The 13639-nt window shown below is 45.8% G+C and overlaps 1 protein-coding gene across 2 annotated transcripts; it reads right to left on the reverse strand.

Annotated features, from left to right (window-relative positions):
• Nucleotides 1–480: 480 nt before the first annotated feature.
• On the reverse strand, nt 481–11326 carry LOC309537532 (protein NKG7-like). Of its 2 annotated transcripts, none has more exons than XM_082232415.1 (5): nt 11204–11326; nt 9786–10015; nt 6685–6834; nt 3095–3229; nt 481–949 (listed from the first exon to the last, which is right to left on the reverse strand). In XM_082232415.1, exons 1-5 carry the CDS (start codon nt 11212–11214, stop codon nt 909–911), a joined length of 567 nt encoding a protein of 188 aa, XP_082088541.1. In that variant the 5' UTR covers nt 11215–11326; the 3' UTR covers nt 481–908. The 2 variants fall into 2 exon arrangements, with proteins under 2 accessions (XP_082088541.1, XP_082088542.1); XM_082232416.1 differs by having other exon boundaries at nt 9786–10012; nt 11204–11292.
• Between the last annotated feature and the right edge of the window lie 2313 nt (nt 11327–13639).

A 13639-nucleotide genomic window follows, 5' to 3' on the forward strand; every position in this document is an offset into this window, starting at 1 on the left:
GCCACTGAGCACAGGCACTAGCCAATAGACTCCCTCCATGGTCAGTGTTTTACCGGGTCCTTGCAGATTACCAAAACTTACTCCAGTACAGAAAACAGTGCAGTTGTACTCAATGCAGTGAGAACGTTTTTCATGCCACCACTAAAGCTCCAAAAATGTTCACATTTCTTCAGTCCATCTTCTGCAGGGTAGACATGCCAAAAAGGAGGCAAACCAAATGAGGGGTGAAGGAAGGCACTTTATTTATCACGTCGGTTTTGTTTGTTTGTTTTGTTTATCTCGGTCATTCTCTACGGGGACGTGTTTCTCCTCCCTGCTTTTTCGACCCATACAACCATCTTACGAGGTAGGTCAGGCTGAGAGATGGTGGCTGAAGCCATGCCACCCAGCAGGCAAGCGTCTGAACTTGGGTCTCCCCAGACAAAGTCCAACACTCTGTTGATATAGCATTATACTTGCAGGGGAAATCATCACAATGAGTTAGCACTGAAAATAGCCTTTTTAATCTCAAGAGTGGATACGTCAAGGTCTAGTAAGATATGCAGGACAACTATAGTTCGCACAAGCAGGTCAGCCCTTGGCTTCCAGCTGAATTGTGGAGGCAAACCATGCTTTGAGTAAGTCATAGTTTGCCAAAGTGTTATGTCATGGCAAGCCATGGTTTGTTCATGGGAACTGGGGCAAACCAGAAGCCCACTGATGTAAGTCAAACCATGGTTTGGCCATTACATTTACACTGAGACAAGAAAGGCACTTTCTATCATTGTGTCCTGCTCCATCGTGGTACCAAGAAGATGGCTATACTTAACCCAGAGAAATATCCCACGTCTGAGATTTCATGACAGGAGAGCAGCCATGCTCTTATTGGCAGTTCTTCTGGTCCCGGTGGCAGAGCTGGGCCCCCAGACCTAGTAGGTAGATGTTTTGTGACTCAATATTTGTAGTACAGCTAGGTGGAAGAAAACAGGAGGAGAGAGAGAGAGAGAGAGAGAGAGAGAGAGAGAGAGAGAGATTTTAGCTCCTAAAATACAAAACACCTCAGGTCCTGATAGGAATCCAATTCCTCATGCTTCTCTGGCCATCAGATCATTTGATGAGCAGAGAGGAGTGGGGGAAAACCCTCCTCAGCTAGTCTGCACAGCTCAAACACCTACTTCCTGGTGCTTGTTTCTTAAAGTACCCCCCCATTCCCCAGACATGCTGCAAAACAAATTATGCATTTCCAGGTCCAGGAGAATTAAATTATCAACCTGAGTGGGAGCAAATTCTGGATTTCATCACTTAATTTGGTGTTATGAGTTCACATGGTGGGGGCTTTTCTGAGCTCACTCTCCCCACCCCCATTTTACCACTGGAAAATTAGAATTTTCTCTTTTAGGATTATAGCTGAATTGCTGGGGTTTTTTGCTAGCTTTTGAAATACTGTTTCAGCTGCCCCTTTCTTTACTCCTTCCAGTATAAATATAGATATAACAATCTACATATTTGGCAATCCCAATTCCTCTTCACTGCAAAAGCATGTAAGACTCAGATCCTCTCGCCTGCTCTTGATTCCTCCATTCTCTGCAGCATGAGAAAGAAACTCATAGTGTGAAACTCTGAGCAATGTCTGGCAAATGTACACACCCAATAAATAAATAAAAACTAACATGTGAAAGAAAGGAGTTTGTATAAGCCCATCGGTTCTCTGAGATCCCTGAGCTAGGGCCAGACTTAGTCAATTTTAAATTCAATTCTCTACATTTCTGCAGCAATCTGAATTTTTCTTTTTTAAAGAAAACCTCATTAAAACCCTCCAGCTTTTTAGTGCAATTTTTCACAACTAAATAAATTGTTGTGCGCACTTTGGGCTAATGTACACAATTTTGCAAACACTTTCCCCCCAATACAGTGGTACCTTGGTTCTCAAACACCTTGGTACTCAAACACTGCAAACCCAGAAGTAAGTGTTCCGGTTTTCAAACATTTTTTGGAAGCCGAACGTGCTCCATTTTGAGTGTAACGCTTCTGTTTTGAGTGCCACACTTCCATTTTGAGTGTTATACTGAGGTCTGTCTCGTCTTTGCTATTTATTTTGTGATATTTTTTTCCGGCTCTTTCTTGTTTTTGTTTTTTGTGATTGTGTGGAACCCAGTTCAGCTACTGATTGATTGTGTGACTGCAGTACATTATTTATTGCTTTCATTTTATGAATCAATGGTCTCGTTAGATAGTAAAATTCAGGTTAAATTGGTGTTTTAGGTGTTGTTTTTAAAAGTCTGGAATGGACCAATCCATTTTGCATTACTTTCTATAGGATAGTGCACCTTGGTTTTGGAACGATTTGGTTTTGGAACAGACCTCCGGAACGAATTAAGTTTGAGAACCAAGGTACCACTGGAAAGTGAATTTTGTACATTCCTTTCACTAATATAGTCGTTTTGATGCACCTTTTCCCTTAACATATGCATATATATTTTTTGCAAACATTGGTTGGAGAACTGCAACACAAAATTTGGAGAAGTGTGAATTTTGAAGGATGGCCGGGTTTCCGTTTTCATATTAGTTTGGAAAGTGTGATATTGGTAGTTTTGCCTTTAATGTGAACTGAATCAAATTTATCCCCTGTCCCAACTTGCAGGGAGGTTTTCTTTAAATTACAGTGGTACCTCAGGTTAAGTACTCAATTCGTTCCGGAGGTCTGTATTTAACCTGAAACTGTTCTTAACCTGAAGCACCACTTTAGCTTATGGGGCCTCCTGCTGCTGCCGCACCACCGGAGCATGATTTCTGTTCTCATCCTGAAGCAAAGTTCTTAACCTGAAGCATTATTTCTGGGTTAGCGGAGTCTGTAACCTGAAGCGTATGTAACCTGAAGCGTATGTAACCTGAAGCGTATGTAACCAGAGATACCACTGTAAAAAAAGAGAGGGATTCATCCAAAAATGGTATTGTTCCCTTGCAGTCTGGACCAGAACCACCCAGAATGTCTGCCATCTGATTCTCCTCCATTTCTAGGCTCAACTCTAGCCTTTCCCCCTCTCATAATTAAGAAGTGACAAGGCTAAGGCCACACCTGCAGATGTTTGGGGCCCATGTGCAAAGCTCGACTCACCTGTAATGAGGTGCATAGGAACGGAAGCCCAGCCCAAACCATAGGACGAACCAAATGCGAGTGAATAATTGGTGTAAGGTTGCGAGTGCCTCTGCACGTATGTAAATATCGCCATACCAATCAAGATTAGGAGAGCTGGGGGCAAAAAAAGGAGATTTTAAAAATGAGAATATATAAATTAAAAACAAAACAACATAATTGCATAGGAAGAAAATAATATAAAACACTAACATAAAAAAAACCCCAAGACTTCCGGGTTAGCACCTCCGGAAATGGCAGATTTCCTCTGATCAGGAGGAATCCGCTTCGTGGAAATTAGGGTCTGGACCGCCATGGCGAGGCGGAGACCCATCAAAAACCACAGGCGGGAGAAGCCTGTGGACGTGGGATTTGGCAGGCACCTTTTGCGCCTCCCCTACTCGCGGGGAAACCCGGTTTCGGGGATCCGGAGCGACGTGGGGTGAGCGGCGCGGTGCTTCGAATCGACTGCTCTTTTCACGGAGTGAAGCCGCATTGCTGTTGCCAGAGAGCACTGACATTTTCCTGTGGACAATTGGACTTTAAACAACTACCCATGAGTAGAACGGAAAATTGGACTATGAAACATCTTAATTTGGCACCGAAGCGGGAAGGTTCTAAACAGGAAGTCCGCCTTCTGCTTTTGTAAATAGATTGAAGCAAAGCTAAAGTCTGGAAGCTAAAGTCTAGAAAGTCTTTTGTAAAGGACTAAATCTCCATCGGCTAAAACTACTAAACCCCCCTTAGAAGCAGGAGAAGGGGGGGGAATCTTAGATTGTTCAAGCCTGCAGGAGAGAGAGTAAAGAAAGATAAATTTCCACCGCCTTGAACCTGGGAACAGGTTGCTAGGAAGACAGACGTTTTGGGAAAGTTCATTGACTGTGAATAAAACGTTTGTTGATAGATAGTTAAAAAAGAGAAACATATTGATTCCAATGTTTCCTTTTGCATTTAAAAGGAACAAAATATTTGAAAAACGAAAGTAATTTTGTTGCTGGATCTGCTTTTAAAAGGACGGATACAAATAGAAATTGTTTCCCCTAGAGGGAGCTTTTGAAACTGTTGTTGGAGTCGATCTGGGGAATTCTCCAGCTGTAGAGATTAAAGATCGTGAGAACCAGACATTGACCTTGAACAAGAATGTGCCCAGAAGAAGCCTTAGTGATTGCTTTTTGCAAGACAAGCGCATTATTGGAACAGCTACATGAGAAGATGGATTTGATGACTGTTGCAGTTAATAATTTTGGACAAACAGTGAATACCTATATAGAAACCACTCAGGAACCGACCCAGGAATCTGCTTTGACAGGGCAAGTTGTGCAGAAGACAAAGGAGGAGGTTGCTGTTGAACCTCAAGTAATACAAGTGGAGAGAGCCGCGGCCTTGCAGGAACATAAGCTGTTGTTTTTGATGACCGAACCTGGAGAAAGTCAGATTTGGAGAGATGGAGTCTCGTTTGGATTGGAGATGGGAAATTGGATAGATTCCCCTATGCAGGGTTGTTCTGGCTTCTGGGATCTGGTTTTGCACCAGGGGGAGTCTGGAGTTGTGGGGGCCTTTAACTTTGGAGGGACTTTGAAACATGCCTTGAAATACCTTTTGGATTTTAGTGCTGACTATGGAGAATGGGCTGACCTGTCGAGAAGGGATAAAGACATTGTTAGGTTGGAGTCTCCCCAAGATCTACTCCTCAGCGATAATGGAAGGAAATTAAGAACAAGATCAGCAGAGGACAAAGTAAAGTGCAGGTATAAATATGAAGAAGATCTGCAGAAGGGACATGGAAAAGAGTTAAGAGCCTCGGATAGAAGATCACCAGGTTGAGGGACTAAATGGAATGGATAGAAAGGACTGACAGAACTCAAGACCAGGAAGAAGAGACGGTGGATGAAGATTGGAAGAAAGTTTAAAAATTCATTTAGAGAAATATTGTAAAATTAATGAGTGTTAGAAAAAATGTTGGAATGAAACTATTTGGCTTTAGTAGAAATGCTATAAGGAGTTATGTACAAATAAGTTTTAAGTTTTAGGGCTTTTTATGGTAAGATAAGGTTAAAATAAATTAAGACAATTTAATGACAGAACATAGTGAAAGATGGAAAGGATTTGCTGAGATAATTAATAACTAGAATACAAAAAAGGGAGGTGTGAGGACGTTGAAACGAGATAACGAAAGATAAAGATTTGGGAATATTGGATTTGTTTTTAATTTTTTGTTTGCTTTTGTTTTTGGTTTTGATGTATTGTGTGTTTTGTTCTCTTTTTCCTTTTATTGACTTGTATTGTTTAAATTTTTTTTCTTTTCTTTTTCTTTTTTTCTCTGTAATTTTAAATTCTCAATAAATATCATATTTTGATTTTTTTAAAAAACAAAATCAACCCAACCCCAACACACATACCCAATAGTCACAGCTCACAGTCCATCAAAGGCCTGGAAATAAAGATAAGAATTTACCTGAAGAAGATTCTGGCGAGGGGTGTATAAATAAAACAACAACAACTTATGCCCCGCCCATCTGGCTGGGCCTCCCCAGCCACTCTGGGCAGTTTCCAACAGAATATTAAAAACACAATAAAACATCAAACATTGAAAAGTTCCCTAAACAGGGCTGCCTTCAGATGTTTTCTAAAAGTCAGGTAGTTGTTTATTTCCTTGACATCTGATGGGAGGGCATTCCACAGGGCGGGCGCCACTACCAAGAAGGCCCTCTGCCTGGTGTAGCCAGAACTGGCACACACCAGGGCAAGCTGGGGATGGGGAAGGTGAGGTTGGTGCAGGAAGCACTCCTGGGGTGACAGAGGATGACGAAGAGATGGAGGGCAGTGCACAGGAACCGAAACAACAGAACCCATCACCAGAGCCAAAGGGGACCCTGTCTCCACAAACATGGCAGGCTCTGAGGCATAGAGAGCAGCTAGTGGGGCACTCCAGTAGGCTGAGGCAGGCAAGGGCCCACAGCCCAGCTCCCTAGCTGGCCAGGTGGGGCTCGCTAGCTCTGGGAGGTGGTGGGCGATTCCTCAGCTGGCGTAGGCTTGGAACAGGTGAGGATCCCATGCCTTGCCAAACCTAAATGCCGCAATCAGCATGCAAGGCATAAAATGGCAGCGGAGCTGAGGTTCTGTATCTACTCAACTGTCCATTGCAACTGTCCATTGTTGATGGACCACAGCTTGGCTGCTCCAGGATCTCTGTGGGACTGTGCTTCGGTTTGGACTTTGGACCTGTGGGGACTGGGGATTTGACATATTTGCCACCAGGTAGGCCAGGGTTTCAGGACAGGAGTCTTCATTCTTGGGTCCCCAGGTATTCTTGGTCCACAACAAGTACTGTCCTGCCCAGGCAGCTTTGTCAATGGTCAACGATGGTGGGAGTTGTTGTCATCTAGGGACTCAAGGTTAAAGAATCCTGACTAGCTAACAGCAGCCCTTTGGGATTCCCAGGAGAGGAGTCTTCTTTCTCAACTCTACTGGAGATGGTGGGGATTGAACCTGGGAGCTTCTGTGTGCAAAGGAGGTGCTCTACCAATGAGCCACATGGACCCTTCTGGGAAAAGAACCCGCATTGGGGTTACCTGAAACGAGGCTGAAGGTGACGGCAGCTCTCAGCAGGGATATGTTGAATAGCAGGTCACGTTCAAACGAGATGCAGACGCACAACAGAGAAAAGAAGCTGCAGAAACATGCAATCACCAGGAAGGCTCGGGTGAAGTGGATATGTATGGCTGTGGTTCAGAAAAGGAAGTGTTAGGAAGGGCAAGGATTCCGGGTAGAGTGACTGGGTGGTCGCCGACAAAGTAGTGCCACCGAAATCAGCGCACCTGAGTTAGTCATGTCCATGAATTTTAGTGGGTCTACTCTGAGTAGGCTAGCGGTCGAGGCAACCCATTCTTGCTCCCAGCTTAAAGAAGAAAATTAACGTAAGAATTTAAGAGGAGTCTTGTTGGATCAAACCAATGGCCTATCTAGACCAGCATCCTCTTTGCCGCAGTCCCTATGGACACTGGCGGAGGAAGGGGGTGCAGTGGATGTGGTCCGCCCTGGGTGTTATCCCGGGAGGGGGGGTAACATCACTGCCCCGCCCTCCTGGGACGCTCGCCCTGCCCCCACGGGTGGCTAGTGTTAGGATTCTTTTCCCGTGCTGCAGTCATGGGATTGCTCTTATCAAATGACTGTGTATGTTTTCATTCCACATTGTGGGAAGTCATGGAGACAGGATGTTTGTATTACCGAATTTCCGTGATGTAGGACGTTTGTCCTTTGTCCTTTCTCTTTGCTGTCTGATGTTGAAGAGGGAGCAGCTGAGTTACGATGCTCCGAGTGTGTATATGTAAATAAACGCTACTGCGCTACTGAGTCTGTATGCTGACGGCCTATACTCTGCTGATCCTGAAGTGTGCTGATGCCTCTAAGGTATCAGTTGCTGTGATGTTTGGGCTGGAGAAAGATTTTGAATCTCCCAAACGAATGACCAGGAGGGAGAGAACATGCTGGTTAGGCATGTGTCTCTGCCAGACTCCTACTTGTGTGTAGGACCGCCCCAGGGTGTCATCCCTGAGGGAGGTGACATCACCCCCCACCCCCCCTGGGATGCTCACCCCGCCCCTGTGGGTGGCTAGTCCTGCCCCCGGGTGCACAGCATGGGAAGTCTGTAGTAGTCAGGATGTGAGCACAATGACCCTGTCCAACTGCTGTTCCCCAGGGACTGGTATTCAAAGACATGCACCTTCTGATCTTGGAGGTTTGAATGCCGTCATCATGACAAGCAGCCCTTGTCAGCCACACCCTCCACAAATTTGTCTTACCCCCCCCCCCTTTAAAGTCAAACGTTTTGACAAACTTGATGTCACTTTTGTAACATTAACTGGTAGAAACAGCACTTTGGGGGTACATGGCTTCCTCACTACAGTTCCCAGGATTCTTTAGAGGAAGCCATGCTCTTTAAACATACAGTGTGGGTGTCATCCATGATTTACAACATGGTCGTTCTGTTTGTAGAATCCTAGTGCTGGTGGGATTTCGTAGGCCATCAAGGCTGGGTACACGCCACATATTTCAAGCACATGACTTTCCCCCAAAGAATTCTGGGGACTGTAGTTTAAGTGCCACAGAACTACGGCTCCCAGAAAGTACCCTTAACTAATGATATCTTTTGCACAAAGGTGGAAGATGCTGCAGCTATCATTATGGTACGAGAACATTTGGAATCCATAGGTACTGGCTCTCTGGGCACCGGAGAACCCACAAAATTCCCCATGAAGGGGCCGGACATCCACAAATTTTGGTGCCAGGGCCATGCACGCTGCATGGCACCCACGGCCCCAGGCAGCAGCAGTCATGGGGCCAAGTTGGCACTCCTGTTGGAATCTGGCAATTGCTGGGGAGAAATGATGTATAATTTGAGGGTCTCCAATCAACTGGAAAATCCATTTCTATGTCATATGGTGGAGGCCTTTATTTCTTACACTATTTCAAAATATCTTCATAACACTCTGCCTCTTTTAATGTGTGAAATATTTTGTTTTGAGTTCTACTCCCCATTGCTGCAGCTAGGGGTACTAGACCTCTAGGGTTGAGCTGGAATCTTAAGTTTTGCTTTCTCTCCTCCAAGTCACAGGTGGAGAGCACAAGTCACCAGGTCAGTGAAAGCGAAGAAGAAGAAGAAGAAGAAGAAGAAGAAGAAGAAGAAGAAGAAGACACTGCATCCTGCCCCCCTCCCTTCCCTCCTTCCCTCTCGCAATTAAGCTTCATCTTTGCAAATGGTCTCAGTGACTGTGGTTAATGTTTAATGACATCATAGGGGTCACCCCATGACATCACCAATGGGACACCTCTGCAAATAGAACATTTTATGTGCATTGTACAAATGTGACACTAGATGGTGATGATGAGCTTATGGGAAATTCAATATATATATTTAAACATTTTTTTAAAAAGCGTTTTCACAGCATATATATATATATATATATATATATATATATGCAGGTTTTGGTGTCTTCGGGTGTCTTCCCGTGTAAGAGTCGGGGTGTCTGTGCGACGTTTCGACGAGGTCTCACTCGTCATCTTCAGGCTGGTGCTTTCGGCTTCTTGTTACTGCCGGAGGACGGACAGACAGACGGAGCGGCCGCCTCGCTCGCTCTCTCGCTCGCCTTCTAGAAGGCGAGCGAGAGAGCGAGCGAGGCGGCCGCTCCGTCTGTCTGTCCGTCCTCCGGCAGTAACAAGAAGCCGAAAGCACCAGCCTGAAGATGACGAGTGAGACCTCGTCGAAACGTCGCACAGACACCCCGACTCTTACACGGGAAGACACCCGAAGACACCAAAACCTGCATTCCTATACCCGTGAAAATCTACGAAAGCATATATATATATATATATATATATATATTCAGACTAGGTCTCAGGTTTGGGCTCTGAAATCTCAGGGTCTAGGACGTTCCTGACCTGATAAACCCTGCCATAGCCCTATGTGTTGATACTACCTGAGCTATCAAACATGCCATTATTTCTGGTCTATTGTTGTATTGTACTGTTTATATATAGCAAAATCTGGAGGCCTGTACATTGAGTGGAAACGCCGCTGTCTATTCCTAACTTAAAGGCAGGTCCAGATACTTGGAAACCTGGTTTTGACATGCTTGCATTTTATAGAAAGATATAGAAGTGGGAAAGACCTTACCAAGTAGATTGAACCAATACATGGTGCAGTCTGGACCCACGCAGATAGTCCAGAGGCCACTGTGAACCAGGCCTTTTTTGGTACTTTGCAGTACCCAGTAGGGAGTACTCAGGGAAATAAACTCCAACAGCAAGCTTCCAGCAGAGCAGATGGCGCTGCTGATCCTCAGCGGTTCCATCAAGAGATCGAGGCGTGCTAGCATTCTTAAGGACATCGTGGAAGTGGGCCTGCTGCGTGGAGGACAGGAGAGGAAACATTACCATCAGGGACGTGTAAAGGTGCAAGGCGAAAGAAAGGGGCAGTCGGACATGGCTGGGGCAGAAGGTAGATAAGGAGTGATGGATACATTTCTGGGTGAGTTTGAGTAGATCAGTAGGGATTTCCCTTTCCCAACACAGCAAGGACTATAGAACTCCACCCACCCACCCACCCTGCAATTTAGGTTGCTGAAAAAAGAACTCTTGGGGGGAAACCAGGGACTCAGCTACATTAGCCAGAAAACAGAGATTTCATTGTGTTATAAACATGCAGCACCAGATGGCGCCGGAGAGCACAAAACGTTTCTACAGTTGGTACCTTGGTTCTCAAATGCTTTGGTACTCAAACAACTTGGAAACCAAACACTGCAAACCCAGAAGTATGTGTTCCGGTTTGGGAACTTTTTCCGGAAGCCGAATGCGGTCCATTTTGAGTGCCACACTTCCGTTTTGAGTGTTACGCTGAGGTCTGTCTGTGTTCGCTATTTATTTTGCATTTTTGCTGCTCTTTTTGTTTCGGTTTTAGTGACGGTGGAACCCAGTTCAGCTACTAATGGATTGAATGTGTGACTGCAGTACATTGCGTATTGCTTTTATTTTATCGATCAATGGTTTTGTTAGATAGTAAAATCCGTGTTAAATTGCTGTTTTAGGGGTTGTTTTTAAAAGTCTGGAACGGATGAATCCATTTTACATTACTTTCTATGGGAAAGTGTGCCTTTGGAACACTTTGGTTTTGGAGCAGACTTCCGGAACGGATTAAGTTTGAGAACCAAAGGTACCACTGTATAGCGTTTCTATATGCTGTTTTTCTTTTGTTATAATGATTTAATTTTTCAGTTTTTTATAGCAATTCCCCTCTCCCCCCCCCCCGTGTGTAGATCAGGCACCCCCAAACTTGGCCCTCCAGATGTTTTGGGACTACAACTCCCATCATCCCTAGCTAACAGGACCAGTGGTCAGGGATGATGGGAATTGTAGTTCCAAAACATCTGAAGGACTGAGTTTGGGGGTGCCTGGTGTAGATCCACCCCAGGACCTCTGACCTTGCTCTTGTCTTTCAATTTCCTCATGCCTTTCAAATGAAATTGGGCAACACTTGTTGGGGGCACAATATCTCACCCGTATGGCACCCTCTGCACAATAGGATCTCAGCCTCACCTTTGTGCCATTTTTCGCTGTCCTTTGTGATGAGGATGAGGTGGAGAAACATCTACTTCTTCTGAAATTCATCTGGTTGCCTAGGCGACTCGGGTGCTCCAGACGCTTCCAATCCATGTGAATTCTGACCAATCAGATTATTGGGGCTTTCCATCCTCAAAGATTCTAGCCCATCGGTTCCATATTGTCCAGCAACAGGAAAGGTTGTTGTTGTTTTGTAATTTTGTGGAGAAAACCTTCCTTCCATGCAATTTTGCAACCTAACATAAAGCAGAATCCAGCCTAATTCATGGCGCTGCTAAAATAGGACACCATTATAAATTCCACCTGGCTTTTGTTTTAATCCATGGGTTTAATCCAGGTTCCAATTTATCCAGGTGGGCACTTAGGCATCACCCAAAAAAAGGACAATTGAGATGACAGATTTGCATGACATTTGCTTATCCTGGCAGGAGGCCCTGTTGCTGTACACTGAAGCGTCTGTTGACCTCCTGTGCAGGGTTTGCCCCAAGGCACTTAAGCACTTGCAGAAGCATGGTGTGGACCCTCCCCTCCACATGCCAGAATAGTTTCTGTTCCTCCTTGCCCACACCCTGACCTTCTCAGTGGGGCTGAAGGTCCAGGATAACTTCCTCAGTGAGTGGGGGCGTTGAGGTGCTGTTTTTTGTGGGGTTACTATTGATACACTTGGCTCTGGGCTCCATGGGATAAAAAACCTATGCAACTGTACAGGAGTAGTAGAGACCCTGGAGAAGCATCTCAGTACCCTGGCTCACCTCCTGTGAAGAAGACGCATTCATGGATGAGGTGCATGATGTGCCCGTCTCAGGCTGTAACTTGGAAAGTGAATGCAGAGCCCTGCTGAATGAAAAGTAGGCCCCTCAGCATGGATTTCAGTACAGACCAGAGCTTCCATGGCAAAGGCCATCTATGAACTGGAGGGTATACATGGAATGTTGATGAGGATCCCAGAAGCCATACACCTACATTTACAACCCCCCAGATCACAGCTGAGACACCCCTCCATCCACCCCACCCCAAGGAGAAGGAGAAGCGAGAGAAGGTCCCCATTCACATATGGGAGTGGCCCTCTGAGTATGCGCAGCTTCGGCTGGAAGTGTCAATAAAAAAGGGAAGTATCATTTTCACAAACAACAGACGCCTGACCAATGAATGCTGCCTGCAAATCTGCTGTCAGGACTGCCGATGGACTGTGTCTGTGACCACGGCATTGCGCGCGAGAGAGACTGTAACTTAAAGTGTGCCGTTATAGCTGTTGCTTTAACGATTGTATATAGTTGCTACCATAATGCTTTTGTGACCAGTCAAGTAATAAAACTCTTGACCAAGATTTCACGGCGTCGGTGAGTGTTTCATCTCTAAGGGTGAAATATACTTGGAGCCGAGAGTGGATTTCATGCTCTTTATTCAGCTCATAGTGGTAAGGAGGAATGAATGTTCCCCCAAAATATCTGCTTTATATACATAATTTACATAATGGGCTACATGTGATTGGCTAATTCCGGGATTCTCCTGTAGGCCAATTAGGCTGTGGATTCACTTCCATCTGGAGCTGGATTGGGTGGCTCCTGCGGACCAATCATAATGCTGCATTGTTCTAGGACCAATCAGACTGCTGCATTCTGAATCCTATTGTTCTAGGACCAATCCGACTGCTGCATTTTGGATCCTATTCAATTCAGTACATAACAAAGAGTAACTTCAGTTGCTGACCCCTGCTTTCCAGAAAACTCTGCTAAATAGTTGAAAGCATTTAACGAGGTACCTTCACACGAGTATTTTCGAGCAAAGAAAGTGTGATGGGCGGTGGCCTTTTAATACAAACACTGCAGAAAGGAAGTCTTCCTTCTGTGTAGAGACGTGGTTCTGAACAAGGGCACAGGGGAGCCAAGCCTTACATGATCAAACATGGTACACAATGCCTTGAAGTGCTGAAGAGATGCCAGGGCTCAATACTTCCTCATCTGGAAGCCCTTCTCCTTAAGCCCTGGTGTGTGGCAGTGCATGAGTTAATAGCAGGCAGGGCCGGACCACCCATTAGACAAGGCCAGGTGACTGCCTCGGGCAGCACGATTCCAGATCCCAATGTAGATCTTCAGTGGCGTAGCGTGGGGGGTGCCAGGGGTGCCGGCCGCACCGGGCGCAACATTTGGGGGGGCGCGTTTGGCCGGCCCCCCTCGAGGAAGCGGGAACCTCTCCAAGGTGCAGCACGCTGTCGGTGGAGGAAAAGAGCCGCGCAGCAGCAGCAGCAAAGCCAGGAGGAGGAGGAGGTGGAGCGAGCCTGCTAATTACTTGCTGGGAATTAAGCGGAAGGCTGCTCCGAAGCCTGGCGGTGGAGCGGAGAGACCTCCTCCCGCCGCCAGCCTTCGGAAGGCTGCTCCGAAGGCTGGCAGTGGGGCGGAGGGACCTCCTCCC

This window comes from Podarcis vaucheri, assembly GCF_965113315.1.
Source record: "Podarcis vaucheri genome assembly, chromosome: 7".
Lineage (NCBI taxonomy): Eukaryota > Metazoa > Chordata > Lepidosauria > Squamata > Lacertidae > Podarcis > Podarcis vaucheri.

Excerpts from the sequence above, each read along its gene's own strand:
- LOC309537532 (XM_082232415.1), bottom strand. Across the intron at positions 6,835-9,785 it reads GTATTGGTTCAATCTACTTG|CCATACATATCCACTTCACC; the intron begins GTAAGGTCTTTC and ends TCTGAACCACAG. Across the intron at positions 3,230-6,684 it reads CACCTTCAGCCTCGTTTCAG|CTCTCCTAATCTTGATTGGT; the intron begins GTAACCCCAATG and ends TTTTGCCCCCAG.